General features: G+C 66.9%; 4 protein-coding genes across 8 annotated transcripts; 1 reads left to right on the top strand and 3 right to left on the bottom strand.

The window, feature by feature from the left end:
* Positions 1-785: 785 nt before the first annotated feature.
* LOC118700864 (uncharacterized) lies at positions 786-1,202 on the bottom strand. Its single transcript, XM_036405443.1, has one exon. It carries the CDS (start codon positions 1,200-1,202, stop codon positions 786-788), a length of 417 nt encoding a protein of 138 aa, XP_036261336.1.
* Positions 1,201-9,754, top strand: EXOC3L2 (exocyst complex component 3 like 2). The gene is made up of 11 exons (XM_036405442.2): positions 1,201-1,654; positions 2,098-2,782; positions 3,590-3,704; positions 3,927-4,037; positions 4,289-4,389; positions 4,859-4,966; positions 6,588-6,723; positions 7,300-7,422; positions 7,915-8,070; positions 8,632-8,753; positions 9,449-9,754. The coding sequence occupies exons 1-11, from the start codon at positions 1,201-1,203 to the stop codon at positions 9,678-9,680; spliced, it is 2,343 nt and encodes a 780-aa protein (XP_036261335.1). The 3' UTR covers positions 9,681-9,754.
* A 1,512-nt stretch (positions 9,755-11,266) lies between these two features.
* FOSB (FosB proto-oncogene, AP-1 transcription factor subunit) lies at positions 11,267-17,440 on the bottom strand. 4 transcript variants are annotated; one of them, XR_004982356.2, is made up of 5 exons: positions 17,010-17,440; positions 15,487-15,789; positions 14,509-14,616; positions 11,989-12,888; positions 11,267-11,906 (listed from the first exon to the last, which is right to left on the bottom strand). XR_004982356.2 is itself a non-coding variant. In XM_054518174.1 (5 exons), the coding sequence occupies exons 1-4, from the start codon at positions 17,136-17,138 to the stop codon at positions 12,409-12,411; spliced, it is 1,020 nt and encodes a 339-aa protein (XP_054374149.1). In that variant the 5' UTR covers positions 17,139-17,440; the 3' UTR covers positions 11,267-12,211; positions 12,363-12,408. The 4 variants fall into 4 exon arrangements, 3 of the variants coding, with proteins under 3 accessions (XP_054374149.1, XP_036261344.1, XP_036261343.1); XM_054518174.1 differs by having other exon boundaries at positions 11,267-12,211; positions 12,363-12,888; XM_036405451.2 differs by having other exon boundaries at positions 11,267-12,542; positions 12,676-12,888.
* Positions 17,441-20,319: 2,879 nt separating this feature from the next.
* Positions 20,320-26,199, bottom strand: LOC118700862 (reticulon-3-like). 2 transcript variants are annotated; one of them, XM_036405441.2, is made up of 10 exons: positions 26,025-26,197; positions 24,991-25,035; positions 23,983-24,408; positions 23,404-23,526; positions 22,512-22,719; positions 21,881-22,007; positions 21,171-21,240; positions 20,765-20,811; positions 20,592-20,650; positions 20,320-20,507 (listed from the first exon to the last, which is right to left on the bottom strand). In XM_036405441.2, exons 1-10 carry the CDS (start codon positions 26,053-26,055, stop codon positions 20,465-20,467), a joined length of 1,179 nt encoding a protein of 392 aa, XP_036261334.1. In that variant the 5' UTR covers positions 26,056-26,197; the 3' UTR covers positions 20,320-20,464. The 2 variants fall into 2 exon arrangements, with proteins under 2 accessions (XP_036261334.1, XP_054374148.1); XM_054518173.1 differs by lacking the exon at positions 21,171-21,240 and having other exon boundaries at positions 26,025-26,199.
* Positions 26,200-26,786: the final 587 nt, after the last annotated feature.

The raw sequence follows: 26,786 nt of genomic DNA, 5'->3' as shown, positions 1-26,786 counted from the left end.
GCACGCCCCTGAGGGGGCGGGGTTAAAGGAGGGTGGTGCGCGGTGATTGGCTGAGCGGTGGCCAATGGGGAGGGAGAGCGGGTTTAATGGATGATTGACGGGGGAGGGGCCACGTGGGGCGCGCGGGGGTCGCCTGTGTCACACCTGGGGTCACGTGGGTCACCTGTGGAGTCACCTGTGTCACCCAGGTCACCTCCCTGTCATACCTGGAGTCACCTGTGTCACACCTGGGGTCACCTGTGCCACCCGTGTCACCCTCGGGGTCACCTGTGTCACCTCCGTGTCACACCTGGGGTCACCTGTGTCACACCTGTGTCACCTGTGCCACCCGTGTTCTCTCCGTGTCGCACTTGGGGTCACCTGTGTCCCCTCCCCAGTGTCCCCTCCCGCTGTCCCCACTGCCCCCGCTGTCCCCAGTGCCGCCAGGGTCCCATCCCAGTGTCCCCAGTGTCCCCAGTGTCCCCAGTATCCCCAAGGTCCCCTCCGCTGTCCCCGCTGTCCCCTCCGGGTCCCCCCTCCCGGTGTCGGTCCCGGAGCGGAACCGGGGCTGACCCTGCCCGGCCGGGGAGGCCCCTCCGGGGCGGCGCTTCCTCAGGAAACCCCGGACAGCGGCCAGCGCCACCAGTGTCACCGCAGACACCGCTGGTGACACTGCCAGCACCGCCGGTGTCGCCACAGCCAGCGCCACCAGAGCCACCGGTGTGACCGCCAGCGCCACCAGTGTCACCGCAGACGCGGCCAGCGCCGCCGCAGCCACCGCCGGTGACACTACACTGCCACCGGTGTCACCACAGCACCGCCAGAGCCACCGGGGCCACCGGCGTCACCACAGCACCGCCGCTAAAGCCACCGGAGCCACCGCCGGTGTCGCCAGAGCCACCGGAGCCACCGCAGCACCGCCGGTGCCACCGCGCCGCCGCCGTTGTCCCCGCAGCAGCGCCAGTGTCACCACCGCCGCTAAAGCCACCAGAGCCACCAGGGCCACCGCTGTCACCGCCGGTGTCGCCACAGCCGCTGCCAGGGTCACCGTAGCTGCCACCGCTAAAGCCACCGGAGCCACCAAAGCCGCTGCCCCCGGTGCCCCCGGAGCCCCCGCGCCGCTCCCGGGGGTCTCCATCCTCCCGCCTGCCGCGTCCCCTCCGTGTCCCCTCCTCTGTCCCCTCCTCGGCCCCCGGTGCCACTCCCGGTGTCGCCCCGGCCATGCCGCTGCTGCGGAGACCCCCGGATGGCTCTCGGGAGGACGGGGGGGACCCGTTCGCCGCGGACCCCGAGGGTCGCCGGCGCCGCCGCGCCACCCTGGGCGGGCTGGTGGGGCTGGGGGGACAACTGGGGGGACACCTGGGACACCTCGGGGGGCACCTCGGGGGTCCCTTCGGCCGCCGCCTCCTCCGCGACCCCGCCGGGCCCCGCGGGCGCCGCCGCTCCGAGGACTCGGGGGTCGCACGGAGACCCCAGGAGGAATCGGGGGGCGGCAAGCGGGGGTCGCTGCTGAGGCTGGCCTTGGGGACATGGGGACAGCGCGGGACAGAGAAGGCGTCGCCGGTGGAGGGACAGGCGGGCGACGGCGCGGAGGGAGCGGGAGAGCGGCGGGAGAGCGGCGGAAGGGACAAGGACGGCGACGGGGACCGGGAAAGGGCCAGGGAGCCGCTGTCCGGTGAGTGGGGACACGGGGACACCGGGGGGGCTTGGGGACACCAGGGGGGCTTGGGGACAACGGGGGGACGGGGGGCAATGGGGGGACAGGGGGGGTTGAGGACATTGAGGGACAGGGGGGTTGGGGAAATGGGGGGAGCTTGGGGACACTGAGGGGGACAGGGGGGCGATGGGGGGACAGGGGGCTTGGGGACACCAGCGGGACAGGGAGGCCTGGGGACATCGGGGGGACATCAGGGTTGGGGACACGAGGGGGGCTTGGGCACATGAGGGAGACAGCGGGGGGAGAGGGGGTTTGGGGACATGAGGAAGTGGGGGCTTGGGGTTGGTGACAGAGGCCACAGGGACAGGGGACACGGGGATGGTGACACCCGGTGGCCCTGTGCCCACGGAGCCAGGTGCCACCCCCGGTGCCACCCCCGTGTCCCCGCGCTGTCCCCGCAGTGCTGGAAATCCTGGAGCTCATCCAGCGCCGGCACCTGGTGGCCGCGGACGCTCAGATCATCGCCCTGGAGGCCGAGTGCTCCCTGTCCCCATCGCGCCCTCCCTCCCCGGGTCCCCTCCCCGCGTCCCCTTCCTCCCCATCCCCATCCTCCTCCTCCTCCTCCTCCTCTCCGCCGTCCCCGGTCCCCGCTGGCGGCCGCCGAGCCCGGGACGTGGCTTTGCTGTACCGGGCACTCCTGTCACAGCTCTGGGCCGTGGTGGCCGAGTCGGTGACATCGCCGCCACCCGCGCTGGCCCCGCTGCGAGCCGTGGTGGCCGTGCTGGAGCAGGAGGAGGCGGCGGACGCTCGGTGCCCGCCGGGGACGCGCCCGGGGCGGCCTCGGGCGCTGCGGCGGCGCTGGCACGAAGCGGTGGCCAGGGCGGCCGGGGAGAGGCTGGCGCAGGTGGCACCGGCGGGCGGGCTCGGGGCTCGGCTGGCGGCGCTGGCCGCGAGGGTGGTGGGAGACCTGGGGGTCGTGAGGAGCCGCGTGGCCCCCGAGTACCCCCCCGAGTGGGGGGCGCTGGGGGTTTACGCCCGGGGCTACCACCGGGCGCTGGGGCAGCAGGTGAAGGCGCTGGCGCAGAGGCCGCTGGATGTGCCCGAGATGTACCTGCTGCTGGATTGGCACAGCAACGCCTATCCCAGGTGAGACCCCCAAATCTGCCCCACAGACACACCTAGCACAGGTAAAACACCCCCCAAATCTGCCCCATAGCAACGCCTATCCCAGGTGAGACCCCCAAATCTGCCCCACAGACACACCTAGCACAGGTAAAACACCCCCCAAATCTGCCCCATAGCAACGCCTATCCCAGGTGAGACCCCCAAATCTGCCCCACAGACACACCTAGCACAGGTAAAACACCCCGAAATCTGCCCCATAGCAACGCCTATCCCAGGTGAGACCCCCAAATCTGCCCCATAGCAACGCCTATCCCAGGTGAGACCCCCAAATCTGCCCCTGCCCCATAGCAACGCCTATCCCAGGTGAGACCCCCGAAATCTGCCCCATAGCAACGCCTATCCCAGGTGAGAACCCCAAATCTGCCCCATAGCAACGCCTATCCCAGGTGAGACCCCCAAAATCTGCCCCATAGCAACGCCTATCCCAGGTGAGAGCCCCGAAATCTGCCCCATAGAAATGCTTATCCCAGGTGAGACCCCCCGAATCTGCCCCACAGACACACCTAGCACAGGTAAAACACCCCGAAATCTGCCCCATAGTAATGCCTGCCCCGAAATCTGCCCCATAGCAACGCCTATCCCAGGTGAGAGCCCTGAAATCTGCCCCATAGAAATGCTTATCCCAGGTGAGAAGCCCCAAATCTGCCCCACAGACACACCTAGCCCAGGTAAAATACCCCAAAATCCCCCCAATGTCCCCAATGTACCCAAATCCCCCCAATGTCCCCAATGTCCCCAAATCCCCCCAATGTCCCCAATGTTCCCCAGGGAGGTTTTGGGGCACCCCGAGGTGGGGGCGCTGCTGCGGGTGCAGGAATTGGGGCCCCTCCTGCCCCCCGAGACCCAGCGGGACCTGGAGAGATCCTGCATTGCTGCCGTCAAGGTGGGGACATCTGGGGACATTTGGGGACATTGGGGGGATTGGGGGGATTTGGGATATTTGGGGACATTGGTGACATTGGGGACATTGGGGGACATTGGGGACACTGAAGGGATTGGGGGACAATGGGGGACATTGGGGGGACATTTTGGGGCATCGTGGGGATTTTTTGGGACACCTGGGGACACCGTTGTCCCCATGGTGTCCCCAAATGTCCCCTGCCAGGCCAAGGTGGAGGTGGCCGTGGCGCAGGAGCTGCAGCTCAGCGAGGACAGGTGGCCCGAGGATGTCACCAGCCAGGACATGGACGAGGGGCTGGCCACGCGTGTCACCGGGGTTTGTCCTTGTCCCCTGGGGCGGCATCTGGGTATGGCCGTGCCACCACCTGGACTCGTCCCTGTCACACTGCAGTGACACCCATGCGGGGACAGTGGTGGCCAAGGGCACATTGTGGTAGTGGCGGTGTCCCCACGGCTCAGGGGACACCGTGGCCATGTCCCCATGCCCCAGGGGACACGGTGGCCTTGTCCCCACGGTGTCTGTGTCCCCACAGTGGCCTTGTCCCCACGGTGGCCTTGTCCCCACAGCTGCTGCGGGCGCACGTGGACCGAGCCCCCCAGGTGACCCCCGAGTTCGGCCGGGAGATGGCGCACAGCCTGCTGGGAGTGCTGGTGGCCTTCCTGCACAGGTGGGACACCTGGGGACACCCTTGGGGACACCCTGGGGACTGCCTGGGGACATGGGGACACCGGGATGGGACAGAGGCCAGGATGTGGGGACACCGTGGGGACACCCTGGGGACATCCAGGGGACACTTTGGGGGATGTGGGGACACTGGGATGGACACAGAACGGACATGGGGACACCCTGGGGACAGCCTGGGGATGCGGGGACACCCTGGGAAACGTGGGGACACCCTGGGGACATGGGGAACACTGGGATGTGACACAAGACAGGACATGGGGACACCCTGGGGGACACAGGGACACCCTGGGGACATGGGGACACTGGGCTGTGACACAGGCCAGGACATGGGGACACCCTGGGGGACACAGGGACACGCCAGGTGCCCCAAAAGCCACAACATCCCCTGTGGCGTTCCCCGTCGCCCCGGGCGGTGCCACCGCCCCTTTGGTGACGCCGCTGTCCCCGTGCAGCTTCCAGCGCAAGGTCGAGCGGTTCCTGGACAGCCCCGGTGACCTCGCCCCGCCCGATGCCACCCCCGGCCGCGCCATCGCCTTGGCCAACTGCTGCCCCCCGTTCAGGTGAGGCCAGCACCTGTCCCCAGGTGTCCCCAGGGTGCTGCGAGGCCCCGGTGTCACCTCGGTGTCCTCGGTCCGTCCTAGTGAGTCCGTGACGGTTCGTGGGGCGATCTCAGGGTGCGAGGGGCTTTGCAGTGGTAACCGAAACAAACTCACCTTTATTGAGTGACCACAGCAAAACGTGATAGAGGGATTGAGGGAGAGAAAGAGAGGAGGAGAGAGACAAAAGAGAGAGAGAAAGAGAGAGGGGATAGAGCCACCAAAGGTAGAGACAAAGTCCTTTGGTCCAGTCCAGCCGAGGATCCGCCTGTTACGTCGGGGAGATCTCGAAGTCTCTGGCTAACTCAGAGGTTTTTATTATGATAACTCCATTGGAAATTGCCGAGGGGGTTGGGCAACAGATCCAATAAGGAATAGATGTAGCAGGTAGTCCATGCTCTCAGCAGTAAACGAGAGCCATTGTGTTCTTGGTCCAGCGGTCACAACCTGCAGGCAAACATCTCGCTTTGGTCAGGTTTGGTCCCCCACACAGCTGCCCCGGGCTGGGGGTTTCAGTCCCAGTCCTTGGGAGGAGCAGAGGGGCCTTTTCACATGGGGGTTTTGTGTCTCAGTCCTTGGGAGGAGCAGAGGGGCCTTTTCACATGGGGGGTTCAGTCCCAGTCCTTGGGAGGAGCAGAGGGGCCTTTTCACATGGGGGTTCCATGTCTCAGTCCTTGGAAGGAGCAGAGGGGCCTTTTCACATGGGGGTTTCAGTCTCGGTCCTTGGGAGGAGCAGAGGAACCTTTTCACATGGGGGTTCCATGTCTCAGTCCTTGGAAGGAGCAGAGGGGCCTTTTCACATGGGGGTTTCAGTCTCGGTCCTTGGGAGGAGCAGAGGAACCTTTTCACATGGGGGTTCCATGTCTCAGTCCTTGGAAGGAGCAGAGGGGCCTTTTCACATGGGGGTTTCGTGTCTCAGTCCTTGGGAGGAGCAGAGGAGCCTTTTCACATGGGGGTTTCGTGTCTCAGTCCTTGGGAGGAGCAGAGGGGCCTTTTCACATGGGGGTTCCATGTCTCAGTCCTTGATGGAGCAGAGGGGCCTTTTCACATGGGGGTTCCATGTCTCAGTCCTTGGGAGGAGCAGAGGGGCCTTTTCACATGGGGGTTTCGTGTCTCAGTCCTTGATGGAGCAGAGGGGCCTTTTCACATGGGGGTTTTGTGTCTCAGTCCTTGGGAGGAGCAGAGGGGCCTTTTCACATGGGGGTTCCGTGTCTCAGTCCTTGATGGAGAGGCTCCTCACATCTCAGTCTCTGTCACCGTGGTTGTAAAACAGTGAGGATCTTCTGTGGGGGGACCACCCAGAACTCAGGAGAAGCCCAGCCAGGCCGAGAGAGGTGGGACAGCTCCCAGGGCTGCTGTTGCAACCGGGCCGCGGTGCCCCCTTCTCGGCACACAGCAAACAACACCCGTGAAAACCATAAATTAACGCTGCGCTCTCAGGTCCCAGGGCCTTTGGCGTGGGACTTTCTCCTTCAGAGCCAGGGATTCCCCATGGTAGGGGGGGGGTCTTCTCTTCAGTGGTCCCCAGTGAGGATGGTGAGGCAGATGAGGGGAAGCTCAGACTCTCACCCCCCGCCCCGGGCAGGGCGTTCGCGGAGCGGCTGGCGCAGTTCGGGCACCCCGAGAGCGAGGAGCCGCGGCGGCAGGCGCACGCGGCGCTGGACAGGGTCACCCGCGCCTGCGGCCACCTCCTCACCCGGCGGCTCTTCGAGGAGCTCAAGGTGACACCGGGGCGGGCGGGGGACAGCCAGGGGCGTGGGGAGGAGGTTTGGGGGTCTCGGGTTGGTGACAACTGCGGGATGTGGTGGCCCTTGTTGGGTTGGGTTGGGTTGGGTTGGCTTGGCTTGGCTTGGCTTGGACTGGGTTGAGTTGGGTTGGTGACACCTCTGGGACACAGTGGACATCATCAGGTGACAACTGTGGCGGCCATCATCAGGTGTTGGGTTGGTGACACCTCTGGGACATCATTTGGTGCTGTTGGTGACACTCATGGGACATGGTGGCCATGACTGGGTGCTGAGTTGGGTGACAGTTATGGGACATGGTGGCCATCATCAGGTGACAATTGTGGGACATCAGGTGACAACTGTGGTGGCCATCAGTGGGCGTTGGGTTGGGTGACACCCATGGGACATCACTGGGTGTTGGGTTGGTGACAACTGTGGGACGTGGTGGCCATCACTGGGCGTTGGGTTGGGCTGGTGACACCCATGGGACACGGTGCCCACCATCACCGGTGCCACCACCGGGTGCCAACCCAGGTGCCACCCGTGGTGACGTCCCCGTGTCCCCCCCAGCCCCACTTTGGGAAGCTGATGAAGCGCAAGTGGCTGACGAGCTCGGACGCCTTCGACGCCATCGTGATGCTCATCACCAGCTTCGCGCAGACCCTGCGGCCGCTGCACCCCGAGCCACACCAGGTGTGACACCTGGGGACACCTGGGGGACATCAGGACATCAGGGGTTGGGTGACAGCTGGGGGGGCACCGTGCCTTTGTTGAGTGGCACCCATGGACACGGTGGCCGCAGTGCCGCCATTGGGTGATGCCCTGGGTGACACCACGGGCACGGTGCCATCACCGGGTGCTGCTCTGGGTGACACCACGGGCACGGTGGCCACGCTTGGTCCTGCCCCGTGTGACACCGCAGGCATGGTGACATCACTGGGTGATGCCCCGGGTGACACCATGGGTGCAGTGGCTGCAGTGCCGTCACCAGGTGTGGCTCCAGGTGGACACGGTGACCTCACCAGGTGCTGCCCCAGGTGACACCACAGGTGTGGTGCCGTCACTGGGTGCTGCTCCATGTCACACCATGGGCACGATGACCACAGTGCCACCGCTGGGTGACACCGAGGGCACGGTGACCTCACCAGGTGTGCCCCAGGTGGTGACACCTTTCTCCCATGCCAGGTGCTGGTCAGTGAGCTGCACCGCCGCGTGCTCATCGAGTACGTGCGGCCGCTGCTGCAGGGGCGCCTGGTGTGCGCCTCGGCCAAGGCGCGTGCCCGCGTGGCCGCACGGCTCGGGGACGAGGCCCGGCAGCTCCGGGAGCTCTTCACGCGCCTGGTGAGGCCACCCGGGACCACCGGAGGGGTGGGAGGGGGACACCCAGGGCACACGGGTGGCTTGGGATGGGTGACACCTGTGGGTGACACCTGCATCGTTGGGCACCCATGGACATCATTGGGTTGGGTGACACCCATGGGACATTGGTGGGTTGGGTGACACCCATGGGACGTTAATGGGTTGGGATGGGAGGCACCTGTGGGTGACGCCCGTGGGACATTGGTGGGTTGGATTGGATGACACCCATGGGACATCACTGGGTGTTGGGATGGGTGACACCCATGGGACATCACTGGGTGTTGGGTTGGGTGACACCCATGGGATGTTAATGGGTTGGGTGACACCCATGGGACATCGCCGGGTGTTGGGATGGGTGACACCCATGGGACATCACTGGGTGTTGGGATGGGTGACACCCATGGGACATCGCCGGGTGTTGGGTGACACCCATGGGGCATCGTTGGCTTGAGTGGCACCCATGGGACACGGCTGGGTCTTGGCTGACCCCCCTGGCCATGGCGGCCACCGCCGGTCACCGAGGTGTCCCCAACGTCCCCCCAGGACTCGGCGTCGCCCTGGCTGGACTCGGTGGTGCCGCGGCTGCGGGAGCTGCTGGTGCTGGAGGACACGGCCGCGCTGCAGATGGAGGTCGGGGCCCTGGCCAGGGACTTCCCTGACGTCCGGTAGGTGCGGGGACACCCCGGGGGTGGCACTGGGGTGACACCGGGGTGACACGGACGGGGGTGACACAGACGGACGGGGGTGACACGGACGGGGGTGACACCAAGGGAGCCCCGCGGGGGTGACACAGCCGAGGGTGGCACCGCGGCAGTGGCACCGCCGGGGGTGACACAGGCGCGGGTGACACCGCGGGGCTGCCACACCCTTTCCGCCACCCCCGGTGGCCCCGGGCAGGACGCGGCGCTCCCGCGGGGGGACCCGAGCGGGGCTTGGACCGGACGCGGCCTCTCCGGCCCTTCCCGGCAGCTCCCGCCCCGTTCCCCCCGCCGGGAAACGGCCCCGGCCGAGCGCCAAGGGCTCCTCCCCTGTCCCGGTGCCGGGGTCCCGGGGGAACCGGGGACACGCGTGGGGACACCGGGGGATGGGGACAGGGATGGGGACAAGGATGGGGACAGGGGGGTTTAACACCAGTTTAACCCATCAGGGCGGATTTTGGGGGGTTTAACACCAGTTTGACCCATCACGGGGGAATTCGGGGGGTTTAACACCAGTTTAACCCATCAGGAGGGACTGGGACCGGTTAAACCGGGGCAGGGCTCACCCCTGCCCCAAAGTCCGCGCCCACCGGGGCTCCGGGGGGGTTTTGTCACCGCTGACCGCCGGTGTTGTCCCCGTTGTCCCCTCATTGTCCCCGCAGGCGCAGACACGTGGCCGCGCTGCTGGACGCGCGGGGGCTGCGGGCTCAGGGCCCCCGCCGGGAGATCCTGGGGGTGCTGCAGGATTTGGAGGGGTCGGAACCGGAACCGGGGCCCCCCCGGTACCGAACGTTCTTCGCGGAGCTGGCGGCGCCGCGCCCCGTGCGCTGCCTCCCGTTCCAGCTGCGCCTCCCGCGCCTCCCGCGCCGCAGCCCCGCCAGGACCCCCCCGTGACGGCCCCCGGGGTGGGGACGCCGCGAATCCCCTCGCCCCAGCTCGTCCCAGCTCGTCCCAGCTCGTCCCAGCTCGTCCCAGTTCGTCCCAGTTCGTCCCAGCTCGCCCCAGCTCGCCCCAGTGTCTAAATGACGCTGTAAATAAATGGCGGCGGTCTCGTTCTTGGGGACACTGAGGGGACAAGGGGACAGGGTGGGGACATCCCCCGGGGTGGGGACACCCCGAATGTGAGCGAGTCCCCCCTCCCCAGCTCGCCGCAGTTCGCCCCAGTGTGTAAATGACGCTGTAAATTAATGGCGGTGTTGTCGTTCTTGGGGACACTGTGGGGACTTGGGGACACCTTGGGGACAAGGGGACACTTTGGGGACAATTCCCCCCCGCGTCCCTTCCCGGGTGTCCCGTCGGGCTCGGGGACAGCCCTGGGGACCCTTCGGGCTCTCGTGTCACACCGGGGGGAGGGGACACCGAGGCCACCACCGCCACGGCCCGGGTGTGTCCCCAGCCTTGTCCCGGGTCAGGAATAAATCGGGATCCGGGCAGGAAGAGGCGACAGCGGCGACCGCTAAAAATAACCAAAATAACCGGGCCCGAGGGCGGGACCGGGCCCGAGGGCGGGAGCGGGGCCGGGGGGCACCGGGTCAGCCCCGGCCCGGCGGCGGCGGCGGAAGCGGCAGCGGCGGGAAAGGAACCGGGGGCGCCGGACAGGGGGGACAGGGGGGGGACAGCGTGGGGACACTCTGGGGACAATTGGGGGACAAACAAACTGGGAGAGAATCCCAAAAAACTGGGAGAGAACTCCATAAACTGGGAGAGAATCCCAAAAACTGGGAGAGAACTCCATAAACTGGGAAGAGATCTCCCAAACTGGGAAAAGACTCCCCAAACTGGGAGAGAATCCCATAAACTGGGAGAGAATCCCAAAAACTGGGAAAGGAGTCCCCAAACTGGGAAATGCACCCCCCAAACTGGGAAAGGAGTCCCCAAACTGGGAGAGAATTCCACAAACTGGGAGAGAATCCCATAAACTGGGAAAGGATCCCCCAAACTGGACGAGAATGGACACCAAACTGAGAAATGCCCCCCCAAAACTGGGAAATGCCCCCCCCAAACTGGGAAATGCCCCCCCCAAACTGGGAGCACCCCCCCTTCAGTTTCTCTCCCCGCGCTCCCCCTGGCGGTCACTGGAGGAACTGCAGGCGAACAGGGGGCGTGGTTTGAGGAGGGCGTGGACTCAATTACCCCCATTTTTCATTGATTGGCAGGTGGGTGGGGCAACGGGGCGACGTCCCCTCTGTCCCCGTGTCCCCACGATCGTGTCCCCACGAGCTCCGTGTCCCCATTGTCCCCCTGTCCCCTCTGTCCCCGCTGTCCCCATGTCCCCACGATCGTGTCCCCGTGTCCCCTCTGTCCCCATTATCCCCTCTGTCTCCGTGTCCCCACAATCGTGTCCCCACGAGCTCCATGTCCCTTCTATCCCCGTGTCCCCTCTGTCCCCACCCCCCCCTCAGCGACCCCCTCCCCAAATCTCTCCCCCCAGACCCCAAAATCTCCCCCATTCCCCAAAAAACGCCTCGGGAGCCGCGGGAGCCGCTGGAAGCTTTTATTGGCCACGTTTGGGGGGGGGACAAGCGCGGACCGGGGGAGGGGGCGACCCCCGAGGGGGGAGGGGGCGCGACCCCCGGGGTGGGCACGAACACGGCACGAACAATAATTATTCTCGTTATAATTAATAATAAAAAATTAAACATCTCCCGCGCAACAAAAATAGATTTATATACCGGGGGGGGGGAGGGGAGGGGGCGGAGCCAAGGCCAAGCGAGGGGAGGGGGGAGGGGACAGGTGAGGGGACAGGCGGGACACGGGGCCACACCTGGAGGTGGCACCTGGATGGGGACACCTGGAGGGGTCACTTGGATGGGGACACCTGAAGGTGGCACCTGGACGGGTCACCTGGAGGTCCAGGGACCCCCTGAAAGGGACACGGAGGTGACAAAGTGACACCTTCGAGCAGGGGGGGGATCCCAAAGGGACACCTGGAGAATGTGGAGGTGGCTCCTGAAGCTCCTCAGGGGGACACGGAGGTGACAAAGGGGACACGGAGGTGACCAAGTGCCACCTGCCCCCGTTCACAATGCGAGGAGCGAGGGAGAGCTCAGGCAGTCCGAGGAGGAGGAGGTGACAAAGTGGGAGTTGACACCTGGAGGTGGCACCTGGAGGTGCAGGGACCTCCTTGAGGGGGGACACGCAGGTGACCTGGAGGTGTCACCTGGAGGAGTCACCTGGAGGGAACACCTGGAGGTGCAGGGACCTCCTCGAGGGGGGACACGGAGGTGACAAAGTGACACCTGGAGAGGGGGGAGGTGGCCCCTGGAGCCTCTCGAGGGGGACATGGAGGTGACAAAGTGGGAGGTGACCTGGAGGGGTCACCTGGAGGGGTCACCTGGAGGTGCAGGGACCTCCTTGAGGGGGGACACAGAGGTCACCTGGAGGGGGGACAGGGACCCCCTCAAGGCCCAAGGGGACACACGGAGGTGACCAAGTGCCACCTCGCCCCGTTCACAACGCGAGGAGCGAGGGAGAGCTCAGGCAGTCCGAGGAGGAGGAGGAGGAGCCCCGGTGGAGGTGACCTGGAGGGGTCACCTCGAGGGGGACAGGGAACCCCCCGAGGGGGGGGACACGGAGGTGACCAAGGGGACGCACGGAGGTGACCAAGTGCCACCTGCCCCGTTCACAACGCGAGGAGCGAGGGGGAGCTCAGGCAGTCCGAGGAGGAGGAGGAGGAGCCCCGGTGGTCGCCGCTGCCGCCGCCGCCGCCGCTCCGCTGCTGGTGCGAGGCTCCGCACGAGGAGGAGGAGGCTCCCTCTGGGTGGGGGGACACAAACGCGGGGGGGGTCGCGTTAGGGGGTCCCCAGCAGGCGGGGAAGGGACCCTGCGGGAGGAGGAACAACGGCAGCGGCGACAGCGGGGACAGCGGAGCCTTGCCCGGGCTGCTCACCTCGGAGGAGACGGGGACGGTGACGGGGACAGGGGCCACCATGGCGGCGGCGGCGGCGGCGGCGGCGGTGGTGGCGCCGCCGATGTCCTCGAAGGGGACCTTGCAGGCGGGAGCGTGGGCCACCAGCACGAACTCCAGGCGCTCCTTCTCCTTGCGCAGCTCGGCGATCTCCGACTCCAGCTCGGCCTTCTCCTCCTCCAGCTGGTCCGTCTCCTGCGGGGACAGCCAGGTCAGGGGCACGGCGGTGTCACCAGGTGTGCCACCAGGTGGCACCCGGGGTTGTTGTGGCCCTCCCGTGGCCCTGGGTTTCTGTCTGTCCATCCCTGGGTGTCCCCAAGTGTCGCTGTCCCCTCCCGTGTCCCTGCGTGTCTGTCTGGGTCTCTGTCCGTCCATCCCTGGGTGTCCTCAAGTGTCCCTGAGTGTCCCCTCGGATGTCCAGAGAGCGACATCAGGGACCCGGTGACATCCACAGGTGGCACCCGAGCGGCACCCGGGGTCGTTGTGGCGTTCCTGTGTCCCTGCGTGTCTGTCTGGGTCTCTGGGTGTCCCTAAGTCTGGGGACATCGCCATCACCCACTCAGGGATGTCCCCAAGTGTCCCCGAGTGTCCCCAGGGGTCGTTGTGGCTTTCCCGCGTCCCTCTGAGTGTCGCCAGGGTCTTTGTCGCCCTCCTGTGGCCCTCCCTTGTCACTGCGTGTCCGTCTGGGTCTCTGTCTGTCCCTCCCTGGGTGTCCCCACGGTCGTTGTCGCCCTCCTGTGGCCGTCCCGTGTCACTGCGTGTCCATCCAGGTCTCTGCGTGTCCCCAAGCCTGGGGACAGCGCCATCACCCACTCAGGGATGTCCCCAAGTGTCCCTGAGTGTCCCCAGGGTCGTTGTGTCCCTCCTGTGTCTGTCTGGGTCTCTGTCCGGCCATCCCTGAGTGTCCCCTCGGATGTCCCCAAACTTGGGGACATCCCTCAGGCTCCTCCTACGTCCCTAAGTGTCCGTCTGTCCCCTCCTTTGTCCCCTTGTCCCCACGGATGGCACTGCCCTCGTCCCGTCCCCTCGGATGTCCCCAGCTCAGGGGACATCCCTGGGTGTCCACCAGTCCCCACAGATGGCACTGTCCGTGTCATGTCCCCAAGCCTGGGGACATCTCTTGGTGTCCGTCTGTACCCTCTGGTGTCCCCAGCTCTCAGGGATGCCACTGTCACCCTCTGTCCCCTCTGGTGTCCCCAAATCTTGGGGGACATCAACGCCGAGGACATTGCCACCATCACCGAGGACAGCTGATGTCCCCTCCTGATGTCCCCAAATGTCCCCAACTCCGAGGACACTGCCACCATCACTGGTGACACCTCTGTCCCCATCTCCCTCTGCAGCCGCATCCTGCAGGCCCTTGGGGACAACGCCACCCCCTGGCGGTGATTGATGTCGTGATAGTGTCCTGATAATGTTGCGATAGTGTTGCGATAGTGTCCCGATAGTGTCACTCAAATGCCACCCCCTGGCAGTGATTGCTGTTGCAGGATGGCGCAATAATGTCCCGATAATGTCCCGATAGTGTGGCGATAATGTTGTGATAGCATCGCTCAAATGCCACCCCCTGGCAGTGATTGCTGTCACGATAGTGTCCCCATAATGTTGTGATAATGTCACGATAGTGTCCTGATAGTCTCGCGATAGTGTCCCCATAATGTCGTGATAATGTCCCAATAATGTCGCGATAGTGTCACTCACACGCCACCCCCTGGCAGTGACTGATGTCGCAACAATGTCGCGATAGTGTCGCGATAGTGTCGCGATAGTGTCCCGATAGTGTCGCGATAGTGTCGCGATAGTGCCGTCACTCACCGCCTGCAGCCGGTCCGTCAGCTCGCGGCGCCGGTTGCGACATTTGGCCGCCGCCAGTTTGTTCCGCTCCCGCCGCACGCGGCGCTTCTCCTCCTCCTCGGGGGTCAGCTGCGGGGACAGGGGACAGCAGCGTCACCCTGATGCCACCCTGATGCCACCCAGTGTCACCCAGTGTCACCCTGATGTCACCCAGTGTCGCCTCTGTCACCCTCTGTGAGCCCCCGGCCCCAAAATCCCGCTGGGGTCATGGGCGCGGGGGAGGTCAGCGAGAGTGGTGTCCCCAAGGTGCCACCACCTGGAATGTCCCTCAGCGGGTTCCTGCTGTCCCCAGATTCCCTCCATGTCCCCAAGGTGCCACCGCTTGGGGTGGCCCCAATCTCCTGCCTCTCCTGATGTCCCCAAGGTGCCACCACCTGAGCTGTCCCTGAGGCTCCTGCTGCTCATGCTGTCCCCAAGGTGCCACCAAGAGCGGTGTCCCTGAGGTGCCACCACCTGTCTGTCCTTCAATCTCCTTCCGCTTCCACTTTGACAGCCCCACACTCCCCCTGCCACACCCCCGAAGTGCCACCACCCCTCTGCCCCCGTCCCTCTGTCCTCTCTCACCATCTCCTCTGTCCCCCTGTGTCCCCCTGTCTGTCCCCTGTCCCTCTGTCCCCCTGTCTGTCCCCTCTCACCATCTCCTCTGTCCCCCCGGTCCCTCTGTCTGTCCCCTGTCCCTCTGTCCCCTCTCACCATCTCCTCCTGTCCCTCTGTCCCCCCTCTGTCCCCCTGTCTGTTCCCCGTCCCTCTGTCCTCTCTCACCATCTCCTCTGTCCCCCTGTGTCCCCCTGTCTGTCCCCTGTCCCTCTGTCCCTCTGTCCCCCTGTCCCTCTGTCCCCCCTCTGTCCCCCTGTCTGTTCCCCGTCCCTCTGTCCCCTCTCACCATCTCCTCTGTCCCCTGTCCCCCTGTCCGTCCCCGTCCCCCCCGTCCCCTCTCACCGTCTCCTCCCGGCCCCGCCGCGCCCTCGCCCGGGGGGCTCTGCCGGGGGTCGGTCCCGGTGGTCCCGCGAAGCTCCCGCCGCCCATGCCGGGGGTGCCGTAGCTGGGCCCGGGCAGCTCGTAGGGGTCCAGGGGAGGAGGGGGCGGCGGCGGCGGCTGCGGCGGCTGCTGGGCCATGGGAGCCCCCGGGGCCACCGAGGAGATGAGCGTGGGCTGCACCAGCCACTGCAGGTCCTGGCTGGTGGTGATGGCCGTCACCGTGGGCACGAAGGAGCCGGGCATGTCCCCCAGGGCGCTGCACTCCTGGGGGGGGACACGGGGGACACGGTTAGAGCGGTGGGGAACACGGGGGGACACGGGGGACACGGGGGGACACGGTTAGAGCGGTGGAGGACACGGGGGACACGGGGGGACACGGTTAGAGCGGTGGAGGACACGGGGGGACACGGGGGACACGGGGGACACGGTTAGAGGGGTGGGGAACACGGGGGACACGGGGGACACGGGGGGACACGGTTAGAGCGGTGGGGAACACGGGGGGACACGGGGGACACGGGGGGACACGGTTAGAGGGGTGACACTGCTGGGGACACGGGGGGACACGAGGGGACACGAGGGGACACGGGGGGACATGAGAGGACACGGGGACACAGTTAGAGCGGTGGGGAACACGGGGGACACGGGGGGACACGAGGGGACACGGGGGGACATGAGAGGACACAGGGGGACACGGTCAGAGCCGTGACACCGCTGGGGACACCCCTGTCCTCCCCCGGCTCCGGGATGTGACATCGTGGTGTCCCTGTCACCCACTGGTGACACAATTGTGTCCCTGTCACCCCAATCTGAGGGTCCCTGTCACCCAAAGGTGACGCTCTCATGTCCCTGTCACCCAAGGGTGACATCCCCGTGTCCGTGTCACCTCAGTCCGAGTGTCCCCCCTGTCCCTGTCACCCCCAGGGACCCCCAAACCCATCTCGGGCTGGGGGAGGAGTGTGGGGGTCGCCCCCTCCCCAAAATCCGAGCCCTGGAGGGGACTCCGAGGGTCCCCAGGTGACATCGCCACCCCCAGGTGACACCGCCACCCTTTGGGCTCCCCCCGAGCCCCCCCAATTCGCGAGGGGGCGTGGCCAATGCTCAGAGGGGGCGTGGCCAAGGCTCAGAGGGGACGCGCCCATCTCCACCAGTGGGCGTGGCCTAATCCCCGTTCAACGCGCTCATATGGGCGTGGTTTCGCAGCAAAGTGGGCGTGCCAACGCCGAGGGGGCGTGTCCACTCCCGTCTCCCTTGGCAACGCCTCGCGCCGCAGCGGGGGGAGAGGGGGGGAGGGGACACCCCAAAAATAACCCGCGCGCTCTGCGTGCGTGCGTGCCGCGTCACCGCCGCCCGCGACGTCACTGCGCGCGGCTTACGCACGGCCCCGCCCCCCCGGTGCTCCTCTTCTTCATCCTCCCCCCCTTCCCCGCCTCATCCTCCTCATCCCCATCATCGTCCTCACGCCCCCGGTTCCTCCCGGCGCTCACCTGAGCGGCCCCGGCGGCGGCCGCGGGGCTCCCGAAGGAGTCGAGCGGCGACAGGTACTGGGACTCGGCCGAGGGCGACGAGCTGCACCGGGAGCCCGAGTCGTAATCCCCGGGGAACCCCTGGAACATGGCCCCGGGGCCGCGGGGGCCGCCCCGCCGCCACAAAGCTGCGGGGTCACGCCGTTAGCACCGGCGGCATCACGGGGCGGGGGGAGGCTCGGTTCGGTCAGGCTCCGGTGGGTGTCCGGTGTGCCCCGCTTAAGCGGTTGTGAGCTCCGGTGTGTCCGTGCCGTGCTCCGGTTGTGCGCTAAAAGCTCCGGTACCGTCCGCTGTAAGCTCCGGTTGTCCGCTAAAAGCTCTGCTTTTCGCTATAAGCTCCGGTCCCGTCCGTGCCGAGCTCCGGTTTGCCGGTACCGAGCGCCGCCGTGTCCGGTCGTGCCCTAAAAGCTCCGCTACCGTCCGTGCCAAGCTCCGGTTATCCGCTATAAGCTCCGGTACCGTCCGTGCCCAGCTCCGGTTGTCCTCTATAATCTCCGGTACCGTCCGTTCCGATCTCCGGTTGTTCCCTATAATCTCCGGTGCCGTCCGTTCCGATCTCCGGCTCTCCGTTCCAAAACCCCCCTCACACGCTCCGCTCCATCCGTGACCGGCTCCGGTGGCTCCGCTACAGAAAAACTCCCGGCGGTTTCCCAAAAGTTGTCCCGGTACAAAAAAAATCTCCCTTTCCGTTACGAGCCCCGGTAAATCCGTGCCGAGCTCCGGTAAATCCCCTCGGCCAGGCCCCGGTGACGCTCCCGCCGCTCGCCCCGGTGTCCGGTTTTATGAATGAACGGCTCACGGCAGCCCCGCCGCTTTATACGGCGGGGCCACGCCCCCCTCCGCTGACGTCACGCCCCCCTCCGCCGCCGATCGGGGACCCCCGGGACCCCCCCGGGCCCACCGAGACCCCGCGGGCTCCGCGCGTTCGGTGCCCGCCGCCGTTTGAGGCTCCCGGAGGCGCCGCCGCCGTTAAGAGGCTCCGGGGAGGGCCGGGAACGGGGGGGATCCCCTGGCCCCGCCCCCCCGGAGTTCCTGTGACGCAATTAGCCATATATGGGCTTGTCTGGAGTGTTTGTTTGGTATCCTAGCAATGACGTCACAGGGATTCCCTCCGCCGCCGCCGCCGCCGCCGCCGCCGCCGCCGCCGCCGCCGCCGCCCGCCCGTATTAATAGAAACGGGAACGGCCGCCCGTTCTAGAAACGGCCCGAACCCTCTGAGCTGGCGGCACCGGGAACTCCCCCGGGAGACCCCCGGGACCCCCGACCCACCGGAGATCCCCGGTACCCCCCTCCTCCGGTGCATCTCCCGGTGACCTCCCGGGACCTCCGGCGTCCTCGAGGAGCCCCCGGGACCTCCGGTAACCCCCGGGAACTCCCCATGAGACCCGCGGGACCCCCCCCACCTACCGGGGATCCCCGGTATCTCCCTCCGGTGCTTCCCCCGGTGACCTCCCGGGACCCCCGCGACCCCGACCGGGATCTCCCGGTGTCCCCGGGAGCTCCGGTAACCTCCGGGAACTCCCCCATGAGACTCCTGGGACTCCCCGCTCCCTCCGGGATCTCCCCGGTTCCGCCATCGGGAACCCCCGGTGTCTTTGAGGAACCCCCGGGACCTCCGGTAGCCCCCGGGACATCCCCCGGGAGACCCCCGGGATCTCTCCCGGTAACGCCTCGGGATCCCCCCGGTACCGTCTCCGGCTGGAGCCGTTCCCGGTACCGGGGAGGTCCCGGGATGGGGGTCTGGGGGTCTCGGTTCGGGGGTCTGCGGGGTCCCGGTTCGGAGGTCCCGGAGGATCCCGGTTTGGGGTTCCGGGGTCCCGGTTTGGGGGTCCCGGTCCGGGGGTCCTTGAGGGTCCCGGGGGTCCCGGTTTGGGGATTCGGGGGTCCCGGTTCGGGGTTCCCGAGGGCCCCGGTGGGTCCCGGTCCCTCCGCAGCCCCGGGCCGGGCACCGGGCGCTGATGTCACCGGCGGGAACCGGCGCTGAGTCACGGCGGCACCGTGGGCACCCCCGGGGGGGGCGGTTCCCACGCCCTCGGGGTCATTCATTCATCCGAGCCGGCCCCGCCCCCTCCGGTGCCACCGGGCGGCGGCTCCGGTGGCTCCCGGTCCCGGCATAGCCCGGGGGTCCCGTTACCGGTGTCCCGGGGGTCTCGGGGGACCCAGTCCCGTTACTGGGGGTCCCTGTCCCGTTATCGGGGGTTCCGGTCCTCGGGGGTCCCGGTCCCGTTCTTGGGGTCTTTGCCCGGTTCCCGGGATCCCGGGGCTCCCAATCCCGTTCCCAGGAGTCCGAGTCGGTTCTCAGGGGTCCCAGCCCCGTTTCCGGGGGTCCCAGCCCCGTTCCCGGTGTCCCGGGGGTCCCGGTCAGCTCTCGGGGGTCCCTGTCCAGTTCCCGGGGGTCCTGGTCGGTTCTCGGTGGTCTCAGCCCCGTTCCCGGTGTCCCGGGAGTCCCAGTCACGTTCCTGGGGGTTCCGCTCGGTTCCCGGGGATCCCGGTCAGCTTTCGGGGGTCTCAGCCCCGTTCCGGGGGTCCCGGGGGTCCCTGTTGCGTTCCGGGGGTCCCAGCCCGGTTTCCTTGGGTCCCGCTCCCATCCCGGTGTCCCGGGGGTCCCTGCCCGGGGTCCCGGGGGTTCCTGCCCGGTTCCCGGTGTCCCGGGGGTCCCTCTCGGCTCTCGGGGGTCCCGGGGGTCCCTGTCCGGTTCCCGGGGTTTTTCCCCGCCCCATTTTCCCGCGGTTCCCTCTCCCGTCCCGGTAAACACCGCGCGGGTCTCCCCGGTTACGGCGTTCCCCGCCGGTGACGTCACCACGTCCGGCGTCCCGTGTTTACGTCGCGCGGCAACGGCCGCGGCCATGGCAACGGGGGCGGGGCCTTGGCCGGGCCGGCGACCAATCGGGACGGGGCGGGGGCGGGGTCAAAGCGGGACGGGGAGGGGCTTGAGGCGCCGCGTTCGCGCGCTTTTCGCGGGGCGGGGGGCGGAATTTGGGGACATTTGGGGACACTGGGAAATTTAGGACATTTTGGGGAAAATTTGGGACATTGGGGGGACATTGGGGACATTGGGGGACATTGGGGGGGAATCTGGGGACATTGGGGGGTGTATGGGGACATTGGGGGGAAATTTGGGACATTTAGGGACATTGGGGGGAAATTTGGGGAAATTTTGGGAAAATTGGGGACACTGGGGACATTGGGGACATTTGGGACATTATGGGAAAACTTGGGACACTGGGGAACATTTGGGGACATTGGGGGGACATTGTCACATTGTCACCCGTTTGTCACAAGAGTTTTTATTAAATTATCGCCCCTCCCCCCGCACGGATGAGGGGAGGAGGAAAAAAAGGACATGAAGGGGGCGTGGCCTCCTCCCATGGCCACGCCCCCCTCCTGGATGTCACCTCGGGGTGGGGACAGCGGTGTCACTGCGGCTTCACTTTGGCACTTGGCAGCTTGGCCAGGACCCTGCAGGGACATTTGGGGACATTGGGGACATTGGGGGGACATTGGAGACATGGGGGACACTGGGGGGACACTGGGGACACTCACCTGGCTCGCAGGTGGCTCAGGTGGCTCCGGGCCAGGCTCAGGTGTTGATCGATCTGGGCCTGAGGGGGACATTGGGGGACATTTGGGGACACACAGAAGTGTCACCGCCCCCGCTGTGGTGGCAGTGCCAGCCTCGGGTGTCCCCTCGGGTGTCACCTGGGGCGTGGCCGTACCTGGTGGCGCCGGTAGAGCATGGGGAAGGTGAAGGCGCTGATGACACCTGGGCAGGGGGACATTGTGGGGACACCTGGGGTCACCAACTGCCCCCAACCGTCCCCAGTGTCCCCTCATCATCCCCTCAATGTTCCTAATGCCCCCCAATGTCCCCGTGTCCCCAATGGCCCCGATGTCCCCCCAATGTTCCCGATGTCCCCCCAATGTCCCCAATGTCTCCCCAATGTCCCCCAGCGTCCCAAATGTCCCCAATCCCCCTGATGTCCCCAATGTTCCCAATCCCCCCAATGTCCCCCAGTGTCCCCAATGTTCCCAATCTCCCCAATGGCCCCCAATCCCCCCAATGTCCCCAATCCCCCCCAATGTCCCCAATCCCCCCAATGTCCCCGATGTCCCCTCTCGTACCCGCTGCCAGCAGTGTCACCCCGTTGCAGGCGGCCCCCACGTAGGTCAGCAGGTAGAACAGGAAGGCGAACTGCAGCCACCACAGGTGACATTGTCACTGTCACCGTCACCACCACTGGCAGTGCCACCCTCAGCCCCCCGTGTCCCCTGTGTCCCCAATGCCCTCAGTGTCCCCCATGGGTCCCCAATGTCCCCAAATGTCCCCCATGTCCCTCATGTTCCCAATGTCCCGAGTCCCCCGTGCCACCCATGTGTCCCCAATACCCCCTCAAGTGTCCCCAGTGTCCCCAATGTCCCTCCATGTCCCCAGTGCCCTCAGTGTCCCCTACACCCCCTTGTGTCCGCAGCGTCCCAAATGTCCCCATGGCCCTCATGTCACCAATGTTCCCAACGTCCCCAAAACCCCCCCAAATGTCCCCTGTGCCCCCCAATGTCCCCAATGTCCCCATGTCCCCAGTGTCCCTCAAGTCACGAATTTTCCCCCGTGCCCCCAATGTCCCCAGTGCCCCCCAATGTCCCAATGTCCCCAATGTCCCCAGTGTCCCTCAAGTCACGAATTTTCCCCGTGCCCCCAATGTCCCTCATGTCCCCAATGCCCCCAATGTCCCCAGTGCCCCCATTCCCCCCAATGTCCCTCATGTTCCCAAATGCCCCCAATGTCCCCATAGCCCCCATTCCCCCCATTGCCCCCCGGTGTCCCCCGCTGTCACCTTGAGGGACTCGGGGACACTGTGCACCAGGAAGAGTCGGGTGAGGGTGCGGGCGGCCGCCACCGTGTGCCGGGCCAGGCACCGCGCCCAGCGCTGCTGCTGCTCCTCACTGAGGGGCTCTGTCCTCCTGGGGACATGGGGACAGCGTTGGGGACATGGGGACAGCCCTGGGGGACAGCCACGGGGATGGGGACAGCCCTGGGGACAGCCACGGGGACGGGGACAGACATGAGGACAGTGATGGGGACAGAATGACAGGGACAGGGGACAGGGACAGGGATGGGGACATGGGGACATCCATGGGGACAGGGACAAGAGAGAGGACAGGGACAGTGAGGACAGGGGGACAGCGATGGGGACACAGACAGGGACAGAGGGACAGCGTCATGGGGACAGCAATGGGGACAGGGACAATGACAGGAACGGTGTCATGGGACAGGGACAGAGGGACAGAGGGACAGAGGAGCAGGGACAGTGCCAGGGGACAGGGACAGGCACAGGGATGGGACAAAGCCACCAGGGCCACCCTGATCTCCCTGGGGGTGGCAGGGAGGGGACACTGGGGGTGTCACTCGCCTGAGGGGACACTGGGGGTGACACGGGGCGGGGGGGACACTCAGGTGTCACTCACCTGGCCGGGCTCTCCGTGGTCGGCGGCCTCAGCGCCCTCAGGGCCACCTGGCGCAGGCGCAGGGGGACGGTGACAGCCAGCACGGCCAGCGCCGCGTGTGCCACCACGGCGACGGCGCTGAAGCGGGACAGGGAGCCCAGCAACACCAGTGACACCAGCAAGGCCAGCGCCGAGCGGTGGGGGACGCGCCAGTACAGCAGCTCCCACACTGGGGACAATGGGGACGCCACCAGTGCCACCCCAGGGCCCCTTCAGAGGCTCCCCCAGTTCCTTACTGGAGCCCCCAGTGCTCCCAGTGCCACCCCAGTGCTCCCCCAGTTCTGTTCCCGGTGCTCCCAGTGTCCCCCAGTGCCACCCCAGTGCCACCCCAGTGCTCCCAGTGTCCCCCAGTGCCACCCCAGTGCTCCCAGTGCCACCCCAGTGCTCCCAGTGCCACCCCAGTTCCCTTCCCAGTGCTCCCAGTGCTCCCCCAGTTCCCTTCCCAGTGTCCCCCAGTGCCACCCCAGTGCTCCCAGTTTCTTCCAATCCCCCCCAGTCGCTCCCAGTCCCTCCCAGTGCCCTCCCAGAACCCCCCCCCAGTGGTTCCCAGCCCCTCCCAGTTGCTCCCAGTGTTCTCCCAATGATTCCCAGTTCCCCCCAATTCCCTCCCACTCCCCCCCAGTCCCTCCCAGTTCCCCCCCCCGTTGCCCCCCCAAGTTCCCCCCCAGTCCCCCCCAGTCCGCACCAGTTCCCTCCATGTCTCGCTCGGTGCCTCCCGGGGTTATTTTGGGGGGTCCGGGGTTATTTTTGGGGGGGGGGGTCACCCCCTATTTTTAACCCTCCAATGGCGCCGGGGGGCGGCGCGACCCCTCCCCGAAACCGGAGCCCCCCCGCGCTCCCATTGGCCGCTCACCCTGTCCGTCAGCGCCCGGCGCGCTCGCTGATTGGTCGGCGGGAGGAGGGGCCGGGGCCGAGGCTCGGGGGGGCTCCGCGGGGGCGCCCCCTGGCGGGGGGGAGGGGAGCGGCGCGGGGGATGCTGGGAGGGGGAAAATGGGGGGGTCTGGGGGTCCCAAATATCCGCAAATACCCCCAGGGGGTCCCAAATACCCCCAGGGACCCCCAAATGCCCCCTAGGCCCCCCCAAATTTCCCCCAGACCCCCAAAATCTCCCCCCAAGACCCCCAAATCCTTACAGACCCCCCCCTCAAATCTACCCTGAGACCCCCAAATCTCCCTCCAGGGACCCCCCCAGATTTCCCCCAAATTCCCCCCCAGGAGCCCCAATTACGCCAGGGACCCCCAAATCAACCCCAGACCCCCCCAGGGACCCCCAGATTTCCCCTCAGGGACCTGAAATTACCCCGGGGACCCCCCCAGGGACCCCCAAATCTCCCCCAGATCTCCCCCAAATCCCCGCAATTCCCCCCAACACCCCCCGGACCCACTCAAATTACCCCACGACCCCCCCGGATCCCCCCATCCCCATTCTCACCCTTCCTCCCTGGGGTCTCCTCCTCCTCCTCCTCCTCCTCCTCCTCGCCCCTCCCCCCCCGACCCCTCCTCGGACCGCCCCCATTTTGGGGGTGGGGGAGGGGCGGGTTCGGGCTCCCCCCGCTCCTTTTTTTGGGGGGGGTCCCCGGGGGCCTTTTGGGAGGGGGAGGGGTCCGGCCCCCGAACGCCCCTCCCCCACCGGGGCTCAGGCGTGGGGGAGGGGCGCGACCCCTCCGAGGGGGGGGGTGGGGGTCGCCCCTCCCCCCGCCCCCCCCGAAGGCGATGTAGGAGAAGGTGAGCTCGTGGGGGGAGGGGCGGTCCCGGGGGGGCCCATCCTCATCATCCTCATCCTCATCTTCCTCCTCCTCCTCCTCCTCGGGGGGCTCCTCCGGCAGCTCCGGGAAAGGGGGGGGGTCCTCGGGGCCGCCTAATGGGGGGGGGCGGGGGATCGGGGTAAATTTGGGGGCATTTGGGGTAAATTTGGGGGCATTTGGGGTAAATTGGGGGAGGTTTTGGGAGGGGGATCAGGGGTGGATTTGGGGTGGAGTTGAGGGGGCTTGGGGGGGTTTTGGGGTGGGTTTGGGGGGGTTTGGGGTAAATTGGCGCGGTTTAGGGTGCGTTTGGGGGATTTTGGGGGGCATTTTCAGGTACAGTTTGGGTTGTGGGGGGATTTGGGGTAAATTGGGGGGATTTGGGGCAGGTTTGGCGTTAATTTGGGTGGGTTTAGGGTTCATTGGGAGATTTGGGGTAAATTTGGGGGGTTTGGGGTGAGTTTGGGGTTCACTGGGGGGGGTTCAGGAGTTTTGGGGTTCAGGGGTTTGGGGACCCTCCCACGCCCCCCTCCCCAAAAGCCGCGCCCGGGGGGCTTTGGGGTAAATTGGGCGGGTTTGGGGGTTTTGGGGGTGCTTTTGGGGTAAATTGGGGGGATTTTGGGGTAAATTGGGGGGATTTTGGGGTAAATTGGGGGGATTTTGGGGTAAATTTGGGGTGTTTTGGGGCTCCCGCTCACCCTCGGTGGAGTCCGGTGTGGTGGAGGCCGTGGACGGAGCCTCCTCTGGGGGAGGGGGGGGCACAGGGGGGGTCACGGGACCCCCAAACTTGATCCGGGACCCCCGGGCGCGCCCCCCCCGCCCCTCCCGGGACCTCCCCGGTTCCTCCATCCCCGGTTCCTCCATCCCCGGTGCCTCCAAGTCCCGGTTCCCGCCATCCCCGGCGCCTCCCGGTACCGTGGCCCCGGATATCTTTGTCCCCGGTGTCTCCGTCCCGGTTCCCGCGGTCCCGATCCCTCCCGGTAACTCCCGGTCCCGGTAACTCCCGGTCCCGGTAACTACCGGTCCCCTCATCCCGGCCACTCCCAGTCCCGGTTCCTCCCGGTTCCCGCAGCTCCCGGTGCCTCCCGGTGCCGCCCCGATCCCCCAGTCCTCGTCCCGGTTCCCGGTACCGGATCCATCCCCGCTTCCCGGTGCTCCCATCCCCGGCCACTCCCAATCCCTCCGTGCCCGGTTCCTCCCGGTTCCCCATCCCCGGCCGCTCCCGGTTCGCCGTTCCCCGGTACCTCCCGCATCCCGCAGCCCCTCCCCGTTCCCCGCGCCCGGTTCCCGATCCCCGATCCCCCATCCCCGGCTCCTCCCGGTGCCGCTCCCCGGTTCCCGTTGCCCGTTATCGGTTCTCGGCCACTCCCGCATCCCGCAGCCCCTCCCCGCGCTCCGTTCCCGGTACCCGGTCCCCCATCCCCGGCCCCTCCCGGTTCCCGGCCACTCCCGCATCCCCGCGCTCCGTTCCCGGTTCCCGATCCTCCATCCCCGGCCCCTCCCGGGGCCGCTCCCCGTACCCGGTCCCCAGTCCCCGATCTCCCATCCCCGGCCCCTCCCGGTTCCCGGTGTCGCTCCCCGGTCACGGTTCCCGGTCCCTCATCCCCGATTCCCCCATCCCCGGCCCCTCCCGTTCCCGGTTCCCGGTCTCTCATCCCTGATCTCCCATCCCCGGCCCCTCCCGCTCCCCGGTGCCGCTCCCCGGTTCCCGTTCCCGGTTCCCGGTCCGTACTGCAGTGGGCGAAGCCCAGGACCTGCCCCATGGCGGCGGCCCCCGCATGGGGCTCCCGGTCGCCCCCGGGCCGGCCCCGCCGCCATCACGGAGCCGCCATCGCCGGTGAGCGCCGGGGCCGAGGCCACGCGCGGACACAAAGGGCGGCGGCGGCGGCGGCGGCGGCGGCGGCGGCGGCGGCGGCGGCGGCGGCGGCGAGGGCGGGGCTGGGGGCGGGGCGGGGGCGGGGACGTAACGGAGAGGCGGGAATGGGGAAGGGGGAATGGGACCGGGGATGGGGAACGGGAATGGGGAAAGGGAAACGGGACCGGGAACCGGCACCGGGAACCGACAGTGGAGAGCCGGGGATGGAGAACCGGGACCGGGAACTGGGACCAGGAACCGGCAGGGGTAGCGGGAACCGGGAATGGGGAATCAACGCCGGAGAGGCGGGAATGGGGAAGGGGAACCGGGAACCGGGAATGGGGAATGGGGACCAGGATTTGGGACCGGGAACCGGCACCGGAGAGCCGGGGATGGGGAAGGGGCACTGGGAGTGGGGAACCGGCACCGGGAACCGGCACTGGGGCTCCCCGGTTCCCCGCGAAGTTGCCGGCGCGTCCCAGTGCCCCCAGTCCCTCCCAGTGTCTCCCAGTAAATCCCAGTAACTCCCCCAGCACCTCCCTGACCTTCCCAGTAAATCCCAGTGCCCCCAGTCCCTCCCAGTGTCTCCCAGTAAATCCCAGTGCCCAGGACCGGAGAGTTCAGGGAGACACCGGGGAG

Source organism: Molothrus ater, chromosome 39, assembly GCF_012460135.2.
Source record: "Molothrus ater isolate BHLD 08-10-18 breed brown headed cowbird chromosome 39, BPBGC_Mater_1.1, whole genome shotgun sequence".
Taxonomy (NCBI): domain Eukaryota; kingdom Metazoa; phylum Chordata; class Aves; order Passeriformes; family Icteridae; genus Molothrus; species Molothrus ater.
Note: the sequence above shows the minus strand (reverse complement) of the source record. Positions and strands in the feature narration are given on the sequence as shown.

Bases quoted from the DNA above. Each gene is read 5' to 3' on its own strand.
- LOC118700862 (XM_036405441.2), bottom strand. From the start codon at position 26,055: ATGGGGCAGGTCCTGGGCTTCGCCCACTGCA. The intron at 24,409-24,990 runs GTGAGCGGGAGC...CCCCCCCATTAG, and splicing joins CACACCGGACTCCACCGAGG to GCGGCCCCGAGGACCCCCCC. The intron at 23,527-23,982 runs GTGAGAATGGGG...TCCCCCTCCCAG, and splicing joins GGAGACCCCAGGGAGGAAGG to CATCCCCCGCGCCGCTCCCC.
- FOSB (XM_036405450.2), bottom strand. From the start codon at position 17,138: ATGTTCCAGGGGTTCCCCGGGGATTACGACTCGGGCTCCCGGTGCAGC. The intron at 15,790-17,009 runs GTGAGCGCCGGG...GTCCCCCCCCAG, and splicing joins CCGCCGCCGGGGCCGCTCAG to GAGTGCAGCGCCCTGGGGGA. The intron at 14,617-15,486 runs GTGAGAGGGGAC...CTGTCCCCGCAG, and splicing joins GGCGGGGCCGGGAGGAGACG to CTGACCCCCGAGGAGGAGGA.
- LOC118700864 (XM_036405443.1), bottom strand. From the start codon at position 1,202: ATGGCCGGGGCGACACCGGGAGTGGCACCGGGGGCCGAGGAGGGGACA.
- EXOC3L2 (XM_036405442.2), top strand. From the start codon at position 1,201: ATGCCGCTGCTGCGGAGACCCCCGGATGGCTCTCGGGAGGACGGGGGG. The intron at 7,423-7,914 runs GTGTGACACCTG...CTCCCATGCCAG, and splicing joins TGCACCCCGAGCCACACCAG to GTGCTGGTCAGTGAGCTGCA. The intron at 8,071-8,631 runs GTGAGGCCACCC...ACGTCCCCCCAG, and splicing joins GGGAGCTCTTCACGCGCCTG to GACTCGGCGTCGCCCTGGCT.